This window comes from Melopsittacus undulatus, chromosome 1 (assembly GCF_012275295.1).
Source record: "Melopsittacus undulatus isolate bMelUnd1 chromosome 1, bMelUnd1.mat.Z, whole genome shotgun sequence".
Taxonomy (NCBI): Eukaryota; Metazoa; Chordata; class Aves; order Psittaciformes; family Psittaculidae; genus Melopsittacus; species Melopsittacus undulatus.
This window is the reverse complement of record NC_047527.1, coordinates 68253861-68276212: the sequence shown is the minus strand read 5'-3', so window position 1 is coordinate 68276212 and position 22352 is coordinate 68253861. Positions and strand designations below refer to the sequence as shown.

General features: G+C 39.0%; 1 protein-coding gene across 2 annotated transcripts in view; it reads left to right on the top strand.

The window, feature by feature from the left end:
• FHOD3 (formin homology 2 domain containing 3) overlaps nucleotides 1-22352 on the top strand; it is a 373673-nt gene that overhangs the window by 334920 nt on the left and 16401 nt on the right. For both annotated transcript variants that reach the window (XM_034066335.1, XM_034066332.1), the window contains 4 exons: nucleotides 6354-6544; nucleotides 8600-8792; nucleotides 16391-16562; nucleotides 18837-18998. In XM_034066335.1, coding sequence (XP_033922226.1) covers nucleotides 6354-6544; nucleotides 8600-8792; nucleotides 16391-16562; nucleotides 18837-18998 — 718 coding nt within the window. The remainder of the gene's footprint in view (nucleotides 1-6353; nucleotides 6545-8599; nucleotides 8793-16390; nucleotides 16563-18836; nucleotides 18999-22352) is intronic.

The following is a 22352-nucleotide window of genomic DNA, read 5'->3' as shown; positions in this document are numbered from 1 at the left end:
TGTGGTGCCAGCTGCAAAGACTGCTACAGCTGTTTCAGTTCCTGGCACCAGCTAGCAGGTGCAGAGATGAAGACAGAGCAGGATAAGGCAGATCGTGCTAGTTGCAGGGCAGACTGGGGTGAGGGGAAAGAGCTTCAGTGGCAAATGAGACTTAAAGGCTTTATCTGAAAGAGGGCAAATGAAGTTTAACATGTGTGCCTGACTGCACTGTGGTGTTTCAGTAATGTTCCAGGTGAAATGACTACAAATAGTGTCACACCATCTGTCACACCACATATAACACCATCTGAAGGGACCTATATCATGACTTAACTGGTATGGTTCCTCTTCATCCCAGAGTGTGGGAACTCATACAGCATCTGCAGAAAGATTCCATACTGGTATGTTTATTGTCGATAGTTTAAGGAACTAAAATGCAGTGGGAATGTGTATCTAATTGGGTAGACTCATCTGGTCACACCTCAGTAAGCACCTCTGTCCTTCAGTTTTTAATTAGTGTATTGATGCAGGTGTTCTTATTCCCAAAATTATTTTGGCAGGATGCCACCTCTTACCCTAGAATTAAAAATGTCTGGACAGAGCCTCCTTTATATTTTGCTTGCTTTTGAGAGCTGGCATCTATTTCACTTAAAATGCCTGACCAACAGAGTGCATGTAGGACTAACACTGGTCTTGGGATGCTTCACCGAGTGTCACAAGACTTAAGGCAGTGTGGAAATGCTGAAGGAGACAGTGTTTTGAACATACGCCACAGAAGGTCGCTGTACTCAGATGACAGTGTGTTTGCAAGGAGCGATTCTCAGAATTTCCTTTGGCTTTGAACCAACTCAGGAAAAGAGGAAGATTTTGTGTTCCCTGCCAGAACACATCCCTGTAATAATGTGAGAATGAATGGTCTGACCCTACATTATAAACAGTTCAGACTCAGCTGTGGTCTGCTGCAGAAACTATCTTGAACTTTGAAGAGAGAAAGATTTTGTCTGTGACTAAGTATATCTTTCTATGTTGTGTGATAAAACAGTTGTCATTTTATTGTGAAGTTAAGACAACTTTTGCCATTGTAAAAGCATCAGACATCTGTTTAATGCACCTTGTGGGCAGGATAAAAATGCAGACATCGAGGTCTTAGAAAATATCTGGATATGTTCACCCCTAAAAGAAACAAGCTATAGCAGTAAACAACGAATATATGTATCAGGCAATGGAAAACTCATACAAAGATACTGAGGCTATAGCTACAAGTTATTCACTGGCCTTCAGAACAAAACTTTGGATAATTTACAGTGATTTTGAAAAGAAGTTCTTTTTAAGCAGAAACCTCAACTTCAACTTTCATTTATTTGCTTTGGGCTTTTTTACTTCCATCCAATTGTAACACTTTTTAAACTGTTCAAGGGCTGAATGTAAATGCAGGAGGCAGGAAATGTGAGCACGATCAGGTGCAGCATCTTTGACTTTAGGACAGTTTTGTACTCTGAGAAGCAGTAGAGCTTAGGCCAGACACTAGAGGAGATCTAGTATGTAAAGCACATTCCAGATAAGGGAATGATGAATGACCTTAAATGACCTGTTATCTCACAGCAGCTTGTTTGCTGCATATATCCATGCATACCTGGAATTGTACATGCTGCCCTAGGGAATACATAGCAAAAGTTTTGAGCCAATGCATTTAATCCCCAATGTCACCTCAAAGCAGTCCTTTCTCTTCCCCCAGCAAATGAGCCCAGTTCTTACATTGCCATGAGATATCTGTGGCCACACAGAGGAATAACATCCCAGCTCGAAGACCAGAAAGGCTCTCTGATATATGTCCTGCCTGAATGACACAAACATGGTCTACTATTTCATGAATTAGAATGTTTCTAACTTGTATATGCAGCTGTGATACTGGATGTACAGCATGGACCTGAACTTGAAGCAAACAGGCCTTTTACAGGAGCAGTGTTCATGGCACCTGAATGGGCAGGAAAGTAAAAGCTGAGCTATTTGATGCTGGTGGTAGTTTTTGAGTCAGATGAAAACTAGCCATACAGAAGTCATTTGGGGCAGTGGGTTTATAGTGCAATATTGAATTCTCAGCCCAGTTAAGTTGAAAACTTGGTAGAATTCTTTTTTTGTGTTGTTGTTTACAGCAGTCATTTGCTACTATGGTAGCAAGCAATAAATAATGATATAAAAGGATTAAAATGGGTGCTGGCATTGCTGGCATTGCTGGCATGTGGTCGAAAGGTTTGTTCTTGGTCTGAGAGTTATTTGTGCAAAATATGGTGGTGCATTAAATTGAAAATCAGATTTTTATTTTGATTTTTAAAGTTGCTCATTAGTGACTTATGACAGTGGTGTCCTGAATGAGGCTGACCCTGCAAGGCTTGCATCTTGTAAACTAGACTTTAAATCCTACTTGGATAGACTGTCTTTGGCTACTCCACTCCAGTGCAACAGTGTCTGCAAAGGCACTTCTCAGAAGACTGAAGAGTGGGCCTAGGAAAAGATCTCAGAGATAAATAACAAAGAGTTCTGAATATTTTACAGCTGGTGTGGTTGTGAATGGAGAGGAACCTGGCAGGAGAAAGGAGGAACATATCAAATATATCCCAGGAGCATTTAGAAAGTTTCTCTTTCTAAATTGGTTTACAAATGAAAATAAACATTACATAGTGTCTGAAAGAAAAGAGATTTTTATTTTGCTTAGCAGCCTAAGAGTGCTTATTCTTTTGCCTGAGGAAAAAGATTTATTTTTAAAGTTGTAGTAGAAGGTAACCATAAGCAGGACCAGCAAGCTGCATGTATTTTGTACACATACGTACTGAGGAGGAAAAAGAATATGTACTTCCACCTTCCTCCAGATCCTGGGACCAGACATATTATCTATACATTGCTATCCAGCACGTCCTTTTACTCAGTTTAGCATTGCTACAAAGCAGAGTAACACCACAGCAGTTCTCGTCGGAGCACCTCTTATGCTGAGGAGCCACAATTCATCTGAATTCCATGTTAGTCCCAGCATGACATTACAGCTGCAGGCAAGAACTGGTGCATTTTTCCTTTCAAGAAAGAATGAAAATAAAAAGGAATCATGTCTTTCTACCCTTTTGCAGTATTCTTTTAGGAAACTGTTGGAAATAAGCCCTTAAATACAAAGGTGCAATCCATGCTCCCTTGGGAATGCTGTGTGGACTGGCAGGGCATTAGTATGGTATTATGTATCTATGTTACTGTGGTATTACTTTCTTGTTTCCTCTGTATATGTTAGATGTAATAATTGTCATTATTGCTTCACACAAGTTCTTCTGATCATAGGAACACTTAGTTGAGGGATCCTTTATCATCATTACTCTTATATTTGCATATAAACACTTTAAGTGTTAGAAGACATTCTAAACAGAACAACAATAACATTAAAAATTACTTAAAAAGAAATTGGGTAAATATTGCAGAACAATGTGAATGCTTTTATGCCTGGATCCTGTGTACAAGTGTCTGCAATTGCAGGAGAGTCCAGTTAGAAGATCAGTGGTCACTCAGTGGATCCATCCCTGGCAATGTTCAATGCCAGGCTGGATGAAGCCTTGGGTGATATGGTTCAGTGTGAGGTGTCCCTGCCCATGGTAGGGGGGTTTGAACTAGATGATCTTAAGGTCCTTTCCAATCCTAACTATTCTATGATTCTATGATCTTTGGCTTTAATGTGCTAAGAGGTTTATGGCTAATTTCTTATCTGAGCATCAACACTGAAGAAAATTATAAATTAAGGAGAGAAGAGATACAGTGAGGGTGACTGTGCTTGTCACATAACACTGTTTCCCACTGGAGAGCATCACATTAGTGCTATTGCTGTTGTAAGAAGGGCAGAAGCTTGCTTTCTGTGGTTTGAAATGTCATGCAGGGGGTAGTTCTCAAGCTGCAAGCTATCAAATGTTTTGATATGTTTGCTAGGAGAGTCCAAATATTTTTTTACTTGAGAATTTTCCTTTTGAGCCAGTCGAGCCTGAACATTGGAAAATCTCACTTCTGCAAGATTTAGTAGGAAAAACCTTGTCAGCAGGCTGATAAATGCTGGTCTTGTTGTTTGGCTGCTTAGGGGTTTTTTAGAAAGATTTGAAGACTTAGCTTTGTTGCATGGTGCTCTGTTAGGGGGGACAGTTTCTACACCTTGGGTAAAGGGCAGGGATGTTGTATGGTATATCCTTTGTGAAGAAGCTTCACTTAATTCTTTGCATGTAAGACCTAGAGCAGACTGAAATGCAGTAGATTCTGTGTCTACCTGCAAAATTTGCACTGGTGAAACAGCACTTCATGAAATACAGGTGGAGTATCCCGTTGTCTCTGAAAAAATTTTACTTTTAATACTTCACATGTGGGGAATGTTCAGGTACATTATCCTATATTGGATTTCCTACTTTAATCCTTCCAGGAGTTAACAACTTCTGCTCAAGCACAGCCACCTGTATTCCATAGAGGAATGCTCAGTTCCAGGGGAACTCAGTTGGCATCCTCCTTGCTACAGTTTCCTTAGGACTTCCCTGGAGATCTGAATTTCTGTGCTCAAAGCATTCCTGTGCATCCCTTAGCCCGATCTGCCATCCCCACTCCTTACTGAAACTGCCCACTCTTGGGAATGCTCTGGCTGCTAGAAGATTTCAAGGGGTGGGAAATTTGCCATGTCTTTTACCTGCAGATGTGCTGTTTTCCAGCTATGTCTCTTGAACTTAACAGTTTTTTAATAGATTAAAATCCATTTTGTTTTCAGTGAAAGCTGTCAGAAAAAATATCAGAAACTTAAACTTCTCTGCTGTAGGGGCTGAGAGACTTCCCCAATTGGGTTTAATAATTCTTACTAGTTAAGACCTAGAAATACCTCCTCTTGGCTCTTTTTTTTTTTAATAGGAATGCTAGTATTTTTCCCCATGTGTGTTTTATATGTGTATATATACATAAGCCATCTGTAAAGCAGCAATGTGTTTATCATCAACAGCGAAAATACTGACCTGGAAAACACCATATGCATTGATATGGATATAAGGAAAACAAAAACCCCGCAGCTGCTCCGCCTGCAGGGTTTTTCTGAATAGCAGAATGGATCAAAGGATATTTTTATTTCCTTGCGAAGAGGAAAAATTCATCACTTTATAAATCACTGCAAAAACAAATCAAATCAATACCAGGAGCTTTTTAATAATAATAATGCATTTCTTATGGCTACCCTCAGTATAGGTCTCAGCAGTGGATACTGCACACAGCTAAAAAGAGTGAAATAAAACCTGTTTCTGACACTGGTTTTCATTTAGCATTAAGGAATTAGCTGGAGTACCAGACTATCATCCCAAACACTGACGTGTTTAGAGTCTGTGAGCTAAATCTGTATTTTATAGCTTGAGTTCATCTGAACTGTGAAGTGGTATTGTAAAATAAATTTTTCCTTTCCTCAGAATTCAGGAACATGTTGAATAGTTTTACTATTTCATCTGCTGTGTGCTGTGGCTGGGTCATTAATGCACTCTGCCCAGTTGTTAGCAGCGCATCCTGAATGCCTTCTGTAGACTGTTGCGACTTGAACACCTTTTTTGGTTGATGAATAAATGAGAAGCTCTCTCTCACTTTCTGTGGAATGCATTGGCTTCTGTACTGATGAATGTTACTGTTGGATGCAGTCATTCATTTTAACTGTGTTGAGAGGCTTTCAAAGGCATTATATGATCTTGCTATAATCCAGCAAATTTGTACTGTATATCAAGGGATGAAAGTTAGTGCTGAGATCACTAAACAACACTTGCTTTCAGTAGAGCTTTAAAAAATTCTGGCCTGTGAATTTTGTGATTAGAAGTAGATCATCTATTAACAAGTCAGTGCATGGCTAAGGAAGAGGTCCAAGTGCTTCCTAAATTGGAGAAGTGTTGGCTGGGAACAACAGTGAGCAGTAAACAGGATATAAAAAGCTATGAGTAGTAGAGAAAAGGACTAACCAAAAAAGAAAGTATTTGTATTACCTCAGAAATAACTGAGTCGTGCAGTTGCTTGGTGCAGGCATGAGTTATTAGCCAAGGAAAAAAACTATCACAATATTTTATTGTCTCTTCCTTTAGTGCTAGGCCTCCAAGACTGAAACAAAATTTAGATGTATATGGGTATTTGTTTTCAGGCTTTCTTACTGACATTTCATGTCTAGACAAGTGCAATGGAGAAAGCTATTTCTTAATTATTTGGTAGTAGTAATTAATAATGTGAATAATGTGCTACCACTATGCTGACACTTTCTTATATACATATATTGCATTGTACAGATATCCAAGGATGCTACCACAGTGTTTTTTGCTTAAAGTGTTACATTTTCTTTGCTTTTCTTTATTCTTCAGGTTGACTTTGAGCAACTCCAGGAAAACTTGTGTCAGATGGAAAGGCGGTGCAAAGCATCGTGGGATCACCTGAAGGCTATAGCAAAGCATGAAATGAAGCCAACTCTAAAGCAAAAAATGTCTGAGTTCCTTAAAGACTGTGCAGAAAGAATTATAATCCTGAAGATTGTTCATAGAAGAATAATTAACAGGTACAGAATTAGACTGGTGACAGCAATATCTTAATAATAAATGACTTGCTAAAATATAAATTATGACATCATAAATATACTTTTGTATAAGTGTTTCCAGTAAGTAATGTTGCCAGGTCTTTTAACTCCAAAAGCTACCAGCTTTATGGTTGCTACAGTTTCTGTCCTTCCCTGAATACTTGTAAGGGGGGTTTGGCTTACTGTCTGATAAACAAAATCAGGCTGTAGCAAAAAAAAACATTAAGTTCTAACAACAAATTTGTCATATGCAGAGGTTGAAACGAGTCTTGTATAATGAATTTTTCTATATGCAGCACCACTCCTACCTATTTGTAAGATCTACAACTGTGTGTTTTACACTTACACAGCAGAAGATTCCTCTCCTTAGAACTTGCATTTGGGTTTAGTTTCGTCCAGTGGAGTTAAAAGTAATTGTAGTGCCTTTAAATGGAGATACTCATGATACTTCTGCATTACACCTGAGCTTTTTATTTTCAGATTCACAAATACAGGTTTAAGTCATCTGTGTAATATATCTATGTACCTGCTTATTCATGAACTTTTGAGAGATTTTCCAACTTCTGAATGATTTCTAAATTGCTGTGGTCAAAATTAGGATCTGGATACCAAATAATCCCAAATTTCACAGAATCACAGAGTCATTAGTGTTGGAAGGAACTTCTGGAGATCATCTTGTCCAACACCCCTGCTAATGAAGGTTCACCTAAAGCATGTTAGCCAGGAATGTGTCCAGGCAAGCTTGGAACGTCTCCAGAAAGGGAGACTCCACAGATTCCCTGGGCAGCCTGTTCAGTGCTCCAACACCCTCACAGTAAAGAAGTTCTTCCTCAAATTCAGGTGAAACTTGTGTTTCAGTTTGTGCCCATTGCCTCTTATCCTGTTGCTGGGCACAACTAGAAAGAACCTGGCCCCATCCTCTTGGCACCCACCCTTAACATATTTATGTGCATTGTTAAGATCTCCTCCCAGTCATCTCTTCTCCAGGCTCAGCTCTGTCAGCTTTTCCTCATAAGAGGGATGCTCCAGTCCCCTACTGCTCCTCATAGCCTTCCACTGGACCTTGTCCAGTAGCTCCTTGTCTCTTTTGAAATGGGAAACCCGGAACTGGTTGCATGTATCTGTGGATATATGCTTGAGAAGTTCATTCAGCTCTTCCTTTTGTTTTCATGACTTATTTTTCATGCCATAAGTAAGCAGAATCCCAACTGCAGTGAAAGGGAAGTGGATTCACCAGTTTTTGGTTGTGTTTACCATATGTATTGTACAAACAAGAAAAAAATTAGCTTTCCTATTAGGTCCTAAAGCTACTCCTACAGTTCTCAAAAAATGTGTCCATATACTTGCATCTTTCTAAGACTGGGAAGACATTTTGTTATCAGGGATGTAGATGCAGTTAAAAGGAATTCCCATGCATTTTTTAAACATTTAATGCACTATTGTAAATCATGCAGTATAGAAGCAATAGTAAAAGTGGCAAACAGTGCAAAATCTCGGAATTCCACAGAAGCAGTAAAACTGTGAATTGAGAGTATCCCAAACTAAAGTACTTAGTAGATAATATAATTTTATGGTCAGTTTTGTGAACCAGAAATTCTTTCCTTCTTGTGTTTGCTAGCCTGTAAATCTGCATTCTTCTTGTCTAGACTTTCCTCAACATCCTAACAGCCTCTTTGAAGTTGCTTAATACAAATAAATAGAATTGAAACTTAATAAATATTTTTTCTATAACTGAAATTAAATTGGTCATTCACATGCCAAATTAGTCATGTAAAGTAGATGGAGTTCCATAAACATCTTAATCTCCTGCATCAGCATGGGAAAGTGGACTGGGATGAAGTTATCATAGACTAGACTTTCATGGTTTTAATTATAAAACATACCAGTGTTATGCAAGGCATCCATGAAAATTCTGTAGCACAGAAGAAATGATAGGAGCTAACAAAGTAATAAATGATTTGCTGATTATTTATTTCTTTTCCAGAAACCATCAATAAAGATTTTTCCTTTTGCATTTATGAACTCATTGTTTTCCAGGTTTCACTCATTTTTGTTATTTATGGGCCATCCTCCCTATGCAATACGTGAAGTGAACATCAATAAATTCTGCAAAATTATCAGCGAATTTGCTCTGGAATACCGCACCACCAGGGAACGAGTTCTGCAGCAAAAACAGAAACGAGCAAACCACAGAGAGAGAAACAAGACCAGAGGGAAAATGATAACAGATGTAAGTGGCAAAATATATCTCCCACAGCACAGGGTTTTAAAACTTTCTTTCACGGAATGTCATATATGAAATGTTGTTATTCTTTTACTCTTAAAAGGTTCTGCTACTGTAAATAATGACCTCTGCTCTCTTAGAAGATAAAACTTTCAAGTCCTTGACTGTGTATATTTTCTGCTTCCTTATCAATTTATAGAATGAGAGCAAACAGAAAGTAAGCATCCAAAAAAGCCATCTCTGTGTGTTGCACAGACAGTGGCCAAAATATCTAAAAGGCACCAGGAGCTGTATGTACCTGATCAACCAAGAATATGAAAAAGAAAAACAAAAAGCATTTAGATTATAGCATTGTAGCCATTTACATGGTTACAACTGAATTTAAATGGATTTTTTTTTCTCCATTTTTGGATATTGTAATATAATCCTTAATCTTAATGTTTTATCTTAGTGTATGTGTATATATATGTGCATTCAAACACACAGCAATTTTCTTCTTAACTTTAAAGGACAGAACAGCCAATTTTATGGGAACGGACTACTTTGGGGTTCTGAAAGAAGGACAAATTTATGTTCACAGTAGATGTTACCTTGCAGACTTTTTTGATTGCAAGTATGATTGCACGCTGGTAGACTAAATTAAACTAAGATTAGTTTTCTCAGCATAGTAAACTTTAAAATCCCCTTGATTTTTTGATCTTTTTTTTTTAAGTTGATGTAGTTTGACTCAATCCAAATAAAGTTTTAAGAAGTGCCAGTACTTAATAAAAGTTTCCAGCTGTCTCAAAATCCAAATCTGGAGTCTCAATTAGATGTGAGTGGTTCATTGCACATGAAGCTACCCCTGCCTTTGGCATGAAAAGCTCTACGCTGATTACAGTTTTATGGCTCAGGCTGTGTGGGTCAAAAAAATATATATGTGTTGAAACTGATATAAATTGAGATTGTATTTAAGTCATTGACTCATGATCATTTGTAGATCTTTCCTGGCAATACCCTCTTTAAATTTGGAAATCTGCCCCATCTAGAGAAAATATTAAACCTGTATTATTATCTCAGAAGATTTTCCTTTTGGTTTAGCCTCAGGTTAAGGAAGAGGCACTTATTTTATGTGAAGTGTCTAATATAGTCATACAAGTTTTCAAAACTACCAGTGGGGAACAAAGATCACTTTCTTCAATTATTTCTTGGTTTTCCTGACATATTCTAGAGGAACTAAAAGATAGCATTAAACCAAAGAGATTGGTAAATTAAAATTTTCATTTCCTCAGATAGCTTCAATACTTACTCGTTTAAACAATAACTATTAGTTTAAACAATACTGAGAAGGACTTACAGTTTTCCTGTATTACCTGTACAGAAGAACTGGTTGTGGCAGGATGGAAAGCTTCTCTATGTCCTGTTACTGCAGGAAATGTGGAGGGAAAAGGAAATCTGATCACTGGCGTTTGAGTTCAGGAAGCAGAGAGAAGGGACCCTTTCAGGCCAGAAGGCTCGGGCTTGACAGCTAGTCAATGAGGAGCAGAGCCAGGGAAAGTGGCTGTATTCTGAAAATGTAAGGAAGGAGACAGCTAGGCCTTCCCCAGGAAAAAAACTGTTGGAAGAAGTTGTCTTGTTCAGTCTTAAGATAGTGTTGAGATTTGAAAATAATTCAATGCCATCTGAAAGGTAGTGTTCCACCTAAAAATATCTTGCAGGTCCCTAGAAAGGCAGCTCCACATTTTTTGCTACGCATTCTTTAAAATTCCCCCTCATGGAGATGTTCTTTAAGGGAGTTATTCTTGTGGCCATATGGTTATTTCAGGACTTCCTAAGTCTTTAACTGTAGCCCAGCAATATGGTCTCGTTTACAAGTTCATTTGATTGCAATGCATGGTAAAACAGAATTAAAATTGCATCAGACTATTTGTCACAGCTTCCTTTGTGAACTTCAAAGTTAGATCTACCTCAAAACAAGTTTCCAACTCAGCGGGATGGAAGATATTTATGTGTGAAGAATGATGATACAGGGGAGTTTTATTGTAGTTTTGTGTTGGCTGTGGTTTGTGTCTGGTCTTGATTTTCTTAGTGTTTTATATTTGAAGGCATTGGAAAGGGAAGAGATATCAGTAATGCACCGACAGTATATTCAACTAGTTGTAAAATACTGGTAGAAGAAACTTTCAATCTTGAGATTGGAAAGAAACAGTAGAAAGTAGTTCTAATAAGAAGTAGTCCTGTGGAATTTTTATTTCTGCTTTTGGTAACTTAGAAGGATTGCATGGCTATTTGATATTTACCTCCCTGTCCTTTAGAAAGTTTCATAAGGATCTCATTTTTATCACCTTATAACACATGGCTTTTAGGCAGAAGAAGAGGGATTTTAACAAAAATGGGAAAGGATTAAGCCAGAACCATGCCAGTTCTTAACAAGAAGGCACATAACTCCGAAACCATGGTCACCCCTGCAGACTTGGAAGGCAGAGGGGTGCTGATGCTTTGCGTGGAGAGACTCTGCTGGTTCCATGCATGAAGAGCTTGCATCAGCTTTAGCAACTGCTAACATGGAGTAGGGCTGAGAAAGACAACGCGACTATTTCTAGGCTTTCAGCCTTTGATCACAGAGATCTTTTGTGTTTGTATGTTCTTTAATAGCTGAAATGCACGGAGCACTGTCAGTTTAAATCTTGGTGAATGTTGTCTGCAAAAGAGAGAAAGATAGGGGGAATTAGGGAAAAAAAGAGAACAGTGAGTTGCCACAGTTTCAGAGGGAAAATCGTCTGCCTCTGCAACCTCATATCTGGCTTTAGTCAATGATAGCACTCACTTCAGGCACACTAAAAATAACAAGCAAGCAAAATAAGAAAAAATGCAATTATAGATATAAGTCTGAGCTTTTTAATGAATTTTAATAATAGTGGGTAATATAAGCATCTGTATCCCAGATTTATGAAGCTCTGCTTTTTACGATACTTGAGAGTTTCACTTCCAAAATTCCTATGTAATATAAATAATATTTTGAAACAGCAAATCCACTGCATAGAAATGTTAGCCTAAAGGAAAAATAAGACCAAAGGAGGGAGATCTCAGATTGCCCTGCAATATCCAATATTGGATGACAGAAGAATCAAGCAGCCTTTTTTTCTTAGAACTCACATCTTGTGCCTGCGAGTATTCACTATAGCAGTATTCTTTGTGTAATTTTGGTAATATTACAAACAGAGAGGAGCACTTTGCCCTAAACTAAGTCCTCAGCAAAGAACTTCTAGCTTGATTAAATGGGCAAGAAAGTCAGCAGATAAGGACTTTCTCTGTACAAATCTAGCTTGATGTAAAGTAATAATATCATACAGTTTTGTTTGGAGCATACTCTTTGTAATGTGTGTACTCTGCTGTTTCATCTTTCCCTGAGTGCCTTTTGCATATTGTTTAGCTTAATTTGCTCTCCTCCTGTCATTTATTTATTATAATGATGTACATATGAATTAGAGTACAAGTATGTTCTTGCTTCCTATTATTCTCCCTTCTGTTTCTTGTTTATGCCAAAAAAGTGAACAGTGGCCTTCTTCAGAATTGTTTTATGGTGTGACTTCCTGCCACCTGGGAAAGAAACAAATGGATCTTTTTAATGTAAAGGGAACATACCTGCCAAGGTCCCTCTGCAAAACATCTGCCCATGTTTCTGTCAGTGCCACTGGGTCCAAAGAAAAATAAGCATCTCACTCTTTGAATAAAACATACCCTTAAAAAGTAATGTTAATGTACTGTTCATCACTCTTGCAGCTAATCTTCTTATGGAGATTGTGCTGAAACTAAGCTGAGGGCCAAAGTAAATCAGGCTTTCATTTTTAATGATGAATGTTTCTGGAACAGAATGTATCAAGCCCAGACAGAAATCATAGTTGAGATGGAGATAAGGTCAAAATGTATTAGTAACACTGGGGAGGGGAATAGAATTGGTGGAATGTTTCTTCTAAAAAAACAAACAAAAGCCACAAATATAAAATGCATCAAATTTCTGGCCTATGTTTGTACTTCACAAGCAATGAAACTGAAAATTATGGAAACAAGGAGCCCAGATACTTGGGAAACTCTGTTCTACTTTGGGAACCTTCCATGTGGGGCATCTTACTACCCAGTGAAGAGTTCCCCAGGCGTTTGGGAACAGAGTTCTAAATATCTTCCCAATTCCCTGTAAATCCCCAAATGTAAGAGCACTCCATATGCCACAATATTTTGATATGCCCATTGCATTACGTAGTGTAACTGTCAAGATAGTTTTACACGCTTCTGTCACAGCGAGTGAAAGCACTGAATGGCAAAGGATAACTGCACCTCTGTAATTTCCAGGATCTGATACTGAGCAGCTACTGAAGAACTGTAAGCATCTATTCAGAGACTACTCAGTCTCAGTCTTTGATTTGAGTGTTCTGTTAAATTGAAAGTTGAAAAGCCATGTCTTAAAATGGAATTAGATGAAGTACTTAAGTGTAGAGAAAAGGAATTGCCAAGAAGCTGACCTCTGCACTGGGAGGAAGAGCAGCCAAGACCTCCGTGTGCTGAACAGAGCTGGAAAAAGGAGGCTGAATGCTTCCTACTGCTCTTGATTCCCACAGGGCAGAAAGTGGGCAAGCAACCTCATGACTCAAGGGAAAGAAATAGAATGGGTTAGAGTAGTTTCAGTTCATCATTTCTCTATAGGATGGGTTAGGGGAAATTTCAGGTCATAACTTCTCTAAGAAAAATCAGCAATTTTTTATATACCCTACTGACAGCCACAGGCCGTTCTACATGCAATTCACAAAAAAACAAGCAAGCTGATTGTCTCAGGAATTAATTGCTTATATAATTCGTGTTTTTATGTCCTCTTACAATTGCATAAACAGCACCATGGTTACCTCTTACTCTGTCGTGGTTTGACCATACTGTCTTTCCTAAATCTTCCTATTTATCCTTCTCTACCCTGTCCTTTGTTTCCGGTGGCAGACTGATGAAGAAGAGGATGCTGAGGTATGGTTCTCTGAAAGAGCATGTCATTTCCATGTCCCCCGTGTGCTGTGACACCTAATTTCTAACACAGATAATATGGACTGCTCAACTCCATCTGCTCGACTGCAACTAGGAACCATGATATTTTTCTCATAGCTTTTTGGCTCAACCATAAGAACGCATTTTTACAGTCAGCTTTAACCATAAGCATACCTGTTCTCTTAGATAAGGTTATCCTGATCTGAGGCCTTAATAATTTTGTTTCCTCATTTCGTTCCCTTAATGCTTGTTTACAAAACTGCAAAGTATCCTCACTACCCAAAACAGTGGTGTTAGGGGGATCATTGGTTACCTTGGGCCATGGACCACCATGATATTTTCATACTCATCATTAAGTTGTGGAAGTCAAAATGGTGTTATTTTATAAAGTTTTCCAAAGCCTCAGGATATAGGGATGCAAAGCAAACTGTAATGGTTCTCCTTATTGTATGAATTGCAAATAAGATGCTTCAATCTTATAGAGGTGAGCCATGGAATAGTTTGTGTCTTTATCACTAATAGTTCCTGCAGGTGATATTGAAAATTAATAAAGGAGTGAATAAATAACTGAAGAACCATAATGTGGTAGCTATATTTGTAATAAAACAATATATTGATTTGAGGAGCATCTATTGTGCAATGCATTTTTTGTTCAGCATTACAGCTTTCTTCAGTTCGCCAAACATAAACAATGTGGCTTAATGCTCACTGTGTCATAATGGCAGTCATTCGCTCAAGAGTCTGGGGTTTGGCCATTAACCTACAGCAACATCTGAAAATTAAGGAAGTGAAATAAAAGGGCTAGCTATAGAGCTTCTGCCCCAGTGATGATTTCAGCTGTATATCTTTGGGCATAGGAAGAAAATTACATGAATTAGCCTGTTTATGCCAGTATTTAACTAACCTGTATGAATAGTAACTAACAGTTATGTGAAGGCTTTATCCTATGGGGTTTTTTTCCTGAGATGGTATTGATTAGCTTTGCAACCCATTGTGGATAACAGAGTACTCTTAATGCAAGAATGGCATGCACTCTCATAGGATTTTTTTCTCTAATGTTTTCCTGTCTTTTAATTTCACATATGAAGTTCTAGCACTTGCCTGCTTTCCACATCAGAATGTTGCAAGATAATATTTTAAGAAGAAAACAAACTTCTCACTGTCAACAAATAAATCTTACACTGGTATATTTATCTTAGTGCCTTGTAGGGATTATAGTTTTGCTACTCAGTTAACTTGCTATCCTACCCGGAAAAGTCATAATGTTAAAACAGAATCACCTTGTCATTGTTTTCCAGATTAAGTAGTTTTAATCTGTAGCCTTGACAGCCCCAGGGATTTGATCAAAGCTATGAATATAAGGCCCAGTCTTTTCTTCCAATTTACTGTTCTTAGACAGAAAGGCTCTGCAGGTTTCCATCCCTTCACCTGGCTGGCTCAGTACCATCAAGAGAATAATTAATGTTGTTTATTATGCAAAGAAAGAATAGAATGCAACACACCTTCTTTCATCTGTGCTGAATTGGCCAGGGTGAGAAAGATTAAAACCAAAAAGAAAACATATTTCAGTTTCTGATGCTGGACTGATTGACTGAGAATTATTATCTGTTGATGCCTGTTTGCTGTTGACAGAGGTGATATTTTCTGCAGCCAGGACTGTATATTAGACATGCTTCAGCCTTTCATGTAGCTAAGAGCGGTGAAGCAGCTACGAACATCACAGCCCTTTATAGGCTGAGGCCGGGAAAGCAGAGCAACCCAATAGTGCAAGCTCTTCTCCTTAGAAAGTATCTGTTTCTGTTGTTGTCATCCATTTCTAGATGGCTGCTGTCAGTAAGCAGTGGAGCTACTGCATCCAGGCACTATGTGTGCCCAGCTAATGTAGCTGCTGTTGTTCATGTAGTCGTGGTGACAGTGAAATCACGGGGGGGCTGGGGAAGCAGAGGGCAGATTCCTAAATCTCTTGTAAGGTTTTGTTTGTTCTTTTAACTGCTGACTGCAATTTTTGTGTGTTGGCCATGAAATAATTTGGCTGGGTGATTTGCAACAGGGGATTTTTTCAGCATTACTGGTAATGTATTTTAAGGTTATTTGTGGATATTTGTGTTTTAGAACAGTTTGGGAATTTTCTGTGCAGCAGTGCAGAGAAACAAGAGGAAAAGGTGTCTCTCCCTAGACCACTCTCCTCATTTTCCCTTATTACTGAAAGGTGATTAGACAGAAAAAAGTCATTCCTTATTTCTGTCAGGTCTTATGCTGTTCCCCTCAGTGTCATAACTGACCCCAGACTGGGTCCAGCGTGGGTGAAAGGTTTCAAAGCAGGTCCTTGCTTTGTACCTTACACTGTCGGAAGGTCAAAATTCTAACGCCTAAGCCAGTACATCTGTTTTTCCTCTGACTATCTGCTCCCTGCTGTCACCTTGTTTCCAGTTTATCCCTCCTCAGGGTGTATGCCCTGGGAGAGGAGCAGCTGTTTGGGGAATAGCTACACTCCAAGCCCAGGGGGACACTTCTCTCCTTGCAATTCATGATTACATCTCTGGCCTATTCTCCATGCTATTTTCTGTTAAAACAACAAACCTGTTTTCCTCCCTCAGTCCGGCAAGTTCTCCAGCAGCTCACCCCCCTGCCAGAGCCAGCCCCAGGGCCTGCAGTATGCTGAAGATGCTGCAGAGCATGAGAACATGAAGGCTGTGCTGAAGACCTCCTCCATCGGTGGGGAAAGCACCACAGCACTTGGGGTCCGCACTCGAAGCAGGGCCAGCCGAGGTAAGTGCCAGGAGTTTCCTTTGGTTGCATTTCTTGTGGCATGGTAGCCACACAGTGGCCCAAATGTGGGTTGTGGCTGTCTTGCATAGCGCTTGCAGCAGAAAGGGTCAATGGTGAAGGAAAAACACCAATGGTGTTTCCATGCTGGAAGTGGTGATATGGGGCACAGGGATGTAGAAGGATTTGCCTGAAGTTTTAACATGTGTATCACAGCCCAAGTGGTTCCTGGGGATATTAGGAGTCCATGACTGCAGAAATTCCCACCTCTCGCCCCACTGTGAATGTGGCTCCCAGCTAACACCCCAATATTTATTCCTATTCTCATCATGAAAGCAAAATGAGGCATCCAAGAATCTGTGATGTGGTTTTATTTTTATTCTCAATAGAAGCAAGTAGAAAGTACCAATCCAAACTGAAGTGAAAGGGCTTTGCTGCAATTTAGGAATGAGTGGGGAGAGGAAAATGGGTAAGAAAAAGATGATGAATCTTTTCATCACTTCCCTGCTAAACTGTAGAGGTAGCTGATTAAGTAGAGACTATGAGCATAGAAAGCTGAGGTGGATAGCCCTACATCTCTTTGCTGTCCTGGCTGATCTCTGAGCTCTGCTGTTTCCAGGTGTCAGCGTGGGTGATTGCTGAAAGCTGACAGGGAAGAAATGAAAACCTGAAGCAATCCACCGATTCCAACACCTGATGCTCTGACATGAGCTCACTGATATAACCATTCTTGGCAATGAGATAGACTTGTTTTTTGTCGAAGACATAATTTTGCTGGTACACCTCTTCATTCAAACAGCCACTAAACTACTTTTTTTATGCTAAATCATTTTATAGACAGTGAGTTCACCAATTTATTTTCTTTCATCTTCCCCTCACCTCTTCCCATACATACCAGAAAGATGGTTTCGGAGTAAAGGTGATGCACCAAAACCCAAGTCTTAAGTTTTCTCTTCTGGTATTTCTTTTCCCTCACATTTGAAGACCTTACACTTTCTTGATTCTTTTCTGCTACCACTGATAGCACAGCCAGACCACCCACCACTGAGTCTGTGTGTGTGTATTTTATTAAGGCTCAATCCTGTCTAGTTTAGAGGTTTCACAGCCTCAGTTTAAGAAGCAAGTCAACTACTTAAAGTACAAAGATTAAATAATTCAGACTGCACTGCAACATTCTGAATAGCTGAAGTAATCCACTGAATGCTAACAGGCAGTGTGTCCTGATAATGAGAGTCAGCTTGTGTTCACCTGAAGAACAGCAGAGGCAGAGGAGGGGTGAGCCATACAGAAGTTTGTCATGAGCACTGTCATAACAGAACTGCTCTTGATGAGAGTCAGGAGACAAGCAGGAGAGCAGAGTGCTAATCAAGGCTGTTGTTTATTGGTATCAGGGACCTGCTATAGACTGGCCGTGCAAATGAATTTTTATCTGCCTGCACTTCTGCCACAGCCACTCTTTCGCAAAGCTCACTGCCAGTGTTCACACTGCATACTAGCCCTCACATTAAAAAAACCCAAAAAAGCACATGCAACAGTAGCCTGTAGTGGAGGAACCCAAAGATGTGTCTTTGGAGTGAGGAATGCCAGAGCCTTTGGTTTGGAGACATGGCTCACTTGTTTGTTTGTGGTTTTAACCAAAATTGCTTATTTAGCTTTTCAGCTTGCCAACGACTCTCACTCTTCTGCCCGTAACAGAGCACACGCAGTTGTGCCAGGACACATACAGCTTTGTGATGAGAAGGTGAATTCTTCATTGTGGAAAGGACAATGAGACATGTCAAAACATGTTTTTTGCCCTTTTCATGTTGTGCTTGCCACCGGCTGTGTGATACAGATGCTCAAAAATTGATTCTTTCTCTCTTTTGGTGCATAGGACTTGTCTTGCTGATCTGCATCAATCTCTAATATGTGCCATGTGTGCTAGTCTCTCTGTAATAGGAGTGGAAGGAAACTTGGTCACACAGCAGTAGCAAAACTTGGTTTATAGGCAGTCTCTAGCAGACCTTTGCCAGTCTGGTCAAGAATAAAACTCTGAGGCTGAAGGGAATAGAAAATTATAATTGCATTTGAGCTCTCTGTTCTCTGCTGATACAGCAGAGATTCTAGGGTATTATTTAGTAATGTTCTCCGTTAGGCAGAGTCTTCTCCTTTGTCAGATTTGAAGTAGTGATGACTGAGCTTCCTGCTGTAATTCCCCCAAAAACCCAATTGCAAAACCAAAGTGACGCAAGAGACTGTGTCTTCTTTTCCCTCAATTAATTTGCTGGACTTTTCCAGGCCGTATTGGTTCATGGAATGCTGGCAACGACGATTCACCTAATGCAACAGATGATGCAGCAGATGAGATTATGGATCGCATTGTGAAGTCTGCCACCCAAGTGCCAAGCCAGCGAGCGGTGCCTAGAGAGAGGAAGCGATCACGAGCAAATAGGAAGTCATGTGAGTATACAGCTATTAAATTTCACAAAATAAGCAAATGTGCAATTATTTATGTGTATTCATGTAAGAACCAGGCCTTTAGTAGGCAGACATATTGGTAGTTCATAGTAGCTTGAGTGTATACTTATGATTGGTGTGTATTCCTCTTACTATTGCTTAAATTATGTTGTGTGCAGTGGGTAACTCTGTCTTGTACAGAATTTGAAATGTCCATAGCAGTAAAAGAAGAAGAATAGTTTATGGTGCTTTATAGCTGATGACAATACTTATTCGTACCTAGAGAAGTCAGATCAGGACCTCCAATGGAGACTGCTTAAAATGCTTTAAGGTACTGTAAACTGGCATAAAGATTAGTTATATCTCTAGTAGAATTTATTCATAAAGCAAAAAGTACTTTGAGATATTTCACCTTTTAAAATCTTTCCCTCTCATGCTGTGTACTACCCTTCCACAGCACTGGAAACAAAATGTCCACTGCTGCTTGGTTGCAAAGTGGTTATAAAAGAGGTTAACCATCACAGGGAAGAAAAGGTAGCATGTTTATAAGGTGGTCTTTCAGCAATGTAGAGTGGCCACAGGGCTGAGCTGCGGTACACAAGTCTGAGCAATTTAATTTCACACTTTGGTAAATACAGTGCTAAAAAGTGATGGTCTTTCTGATTGTTTTTTATTCCTTATGTTCAGAAACTACTGCCATTACTGTGAGAAGAATAAGTATCCAAAGAACATAAGATTTTAGTATTTAATGTCATTCACTATATGTGGCTTTTTGACTGCCTTTCCATCCATCTTTTTAGCATTTCTGGGAAGTTAGGACAAAGAGGAGACAACAACAGTGAGTGAAAAATCACACAGATTTTCTTTGTTTTCATGGAATTTTTCTAACATAGTGGGTAATCAAAAGCATTTGGTGTAAGAAGTGATTGCTATAAACTAGTATGTCCTGACAGCATATTTATTTTGCCCAGCATTCTAGGAAAGAAACTTGCATGTAACAAAAGCAAAGTGGGCACTTTGGTTAGATAAGCCAGACTCCAAGCAAGGAAGATGAGCTGACACTGGATTGTCTGTCTTTCTGTCACACACTGTGCCGTACCTCTTTGTGGCATCACCTTCTGCTGCTACCCACTTCCCCAGAGAGTTCTGCCATTCTGCATGGGCTGACTACCCTAGTTGGCTTGTGCATATCAAATAAACCTCCTGTATGTTTGCCTATTACCATGGTTTATCCCATGCTAAAATATTTCCTCTTTTAGCAGCGCTACATTCATGCACGCACACCAAAGTCTTATTTCTGCTTTTTACCAGGTACCTTTTTCCCAAGGAACCACTTGCTGCAGAAAAAAAAAACGCAAATCAACCAACCAAAAAAAATATTCTCAGGATAATTATAATAAAAATATGATATATTTTTCCATTAATATGATATATTTTTCCATGGAGCTGGCTTTTACGTTCAGTAAAAACATTAATGGGGATTAAACATTCAGTAAATGTTTAGGCTGGGACTGATTTCCATTGTAATTAATCATGACCTAACTATTCTATGATTCTGTGACAGAAACCAGTTCTTTTGCTTGTTTGTTCTTCAAGATCTGGATGAGACTTTTAACTGGACTAAAAGGCAGTTTCAAAACAAACATAAAGTTCAGTAGTTTAGTGTTCCTTTCAGCTGATGTGTGGTGAAAGACAGTGTGAAAAAAGAGTATCCTAACTGAACTGTTTCGCTCTGGTAGTCAGTATACCTAGATAATGAATAAATTAAGTAGTTTAGCTCTAAAATACACTCAAATGGACTGATAATGTGGCATCTCCAAGAAATGAACAGAGGCTGGCCTTTGTCAGTGCATGATGCAAATTAAACAAGCAGATCTTCCAGGTAGAAATATAACACAGGTCCTCCATAAACCTGTTAGAAAGTTGATTTTTAGGCATAATTCAATGATATAGGTTAGCAGTTATTTATTATCTGCAGAGCAAAGAAAGCCTATTATCTGATGGGTTTGATTCACCACCTGCAATCTTCAGGCTTCCGTACGCATCCTTTGGCTTTTGCCTTGAGCTTGGTAGTCAATCTATTCATTGACATCAAAGCACAACTCAGTTGAAAGGGATGATTTTCACTATGCGTCATATTGCATATGTCTCATTGCTTTCAGTGCAGAACTGGAAATCTTGTCAGGCTTACTCAGCATTTAGCAAAGATATTAGTGAACCCGACCTGATGTACATGTTCAGAAACCCACAAGATTCATATGCAATTGCACTGTAAACATTTTCTGTAGTTCAAGTAGAAGGTTCTCATGGGCAAAGGATATTTTTTTGCCATAATAAAAAAAAAAGACAGAAGTGAAGTAAAAAAGATGCTCAAGGCATTTATAACTGGGGGAAAACAGAAACAGGAAAATGGAAAAGTTCAAGAAATAGTTGGGAAAATGAGACATTTTGACATGATCATTTGACCCATTTTACCTTTTGTAACTGTTGAGCAGCATGACTCTATCCAGTATGCAGAGAGCTTTGTTACATCTTAATGACATAGAAGAGCTTGAACTCTCAGAATAATCAACAGAACTATAAATTGGGAAGAGGAATAAGTCATCCAACAAAAGGCAGATGGAAACATCCGTGTCTGTTTATTGAAGATACAAAGGGTCACTGATATATCCAGATATGACTGAAGTAAATTGAGACCTAGTAGGGAGGAATTTGCTCAGTGGGAACTGAAATAGACTACAGAAAGCTAAGGTAGATGGTAAGTGCATCACAACTGAGTTCCTGTGATGATCTGCAGGGAGAGAACTTAATTCTGTGCTAGACCTTTACACAGTGGAGGTTTTTAAGGATAAAATTTGACATTTAAAAGTACAGTAACCAACTGTAAGTCATTACCTCATAATGGGGGGTCAGTGCCCTGCCTACCAGAAGTACTGAAGTGGTGTTATATATAAGAAAACAATCTTACAGTTGTATTCGTTCATTAGAAGCCTCATCAGAAAGCCACAGGATTGAATTAGCCACAGAAACTGAAATGCTGTCACCCCTTGAGGTGGTGGTTCAAAGACAGTTTCAAGGCATGTTGCCATGGGAAGCTTCTGCTGTTTTGTTTCTCTCTAATGTCCTTATTCTGTGTGTATACAACAGACCCCAGCCTGCAGAGATGTCAGTTCAGCATATTTTTAAATCATAAAATACAAATTAGGTTGAAAATATGCTGTTTCTGTTCTTCAAGACTAAGGGCAGCTTTCTGTGAGAAAGGTTTTTATAACAGTATTTTATAGCATCAACTTAGAAAAGAAATAAAGAATAATATAATTAGGATTGTCTGGTTCTCCCATAAGGTTAGGATGACCT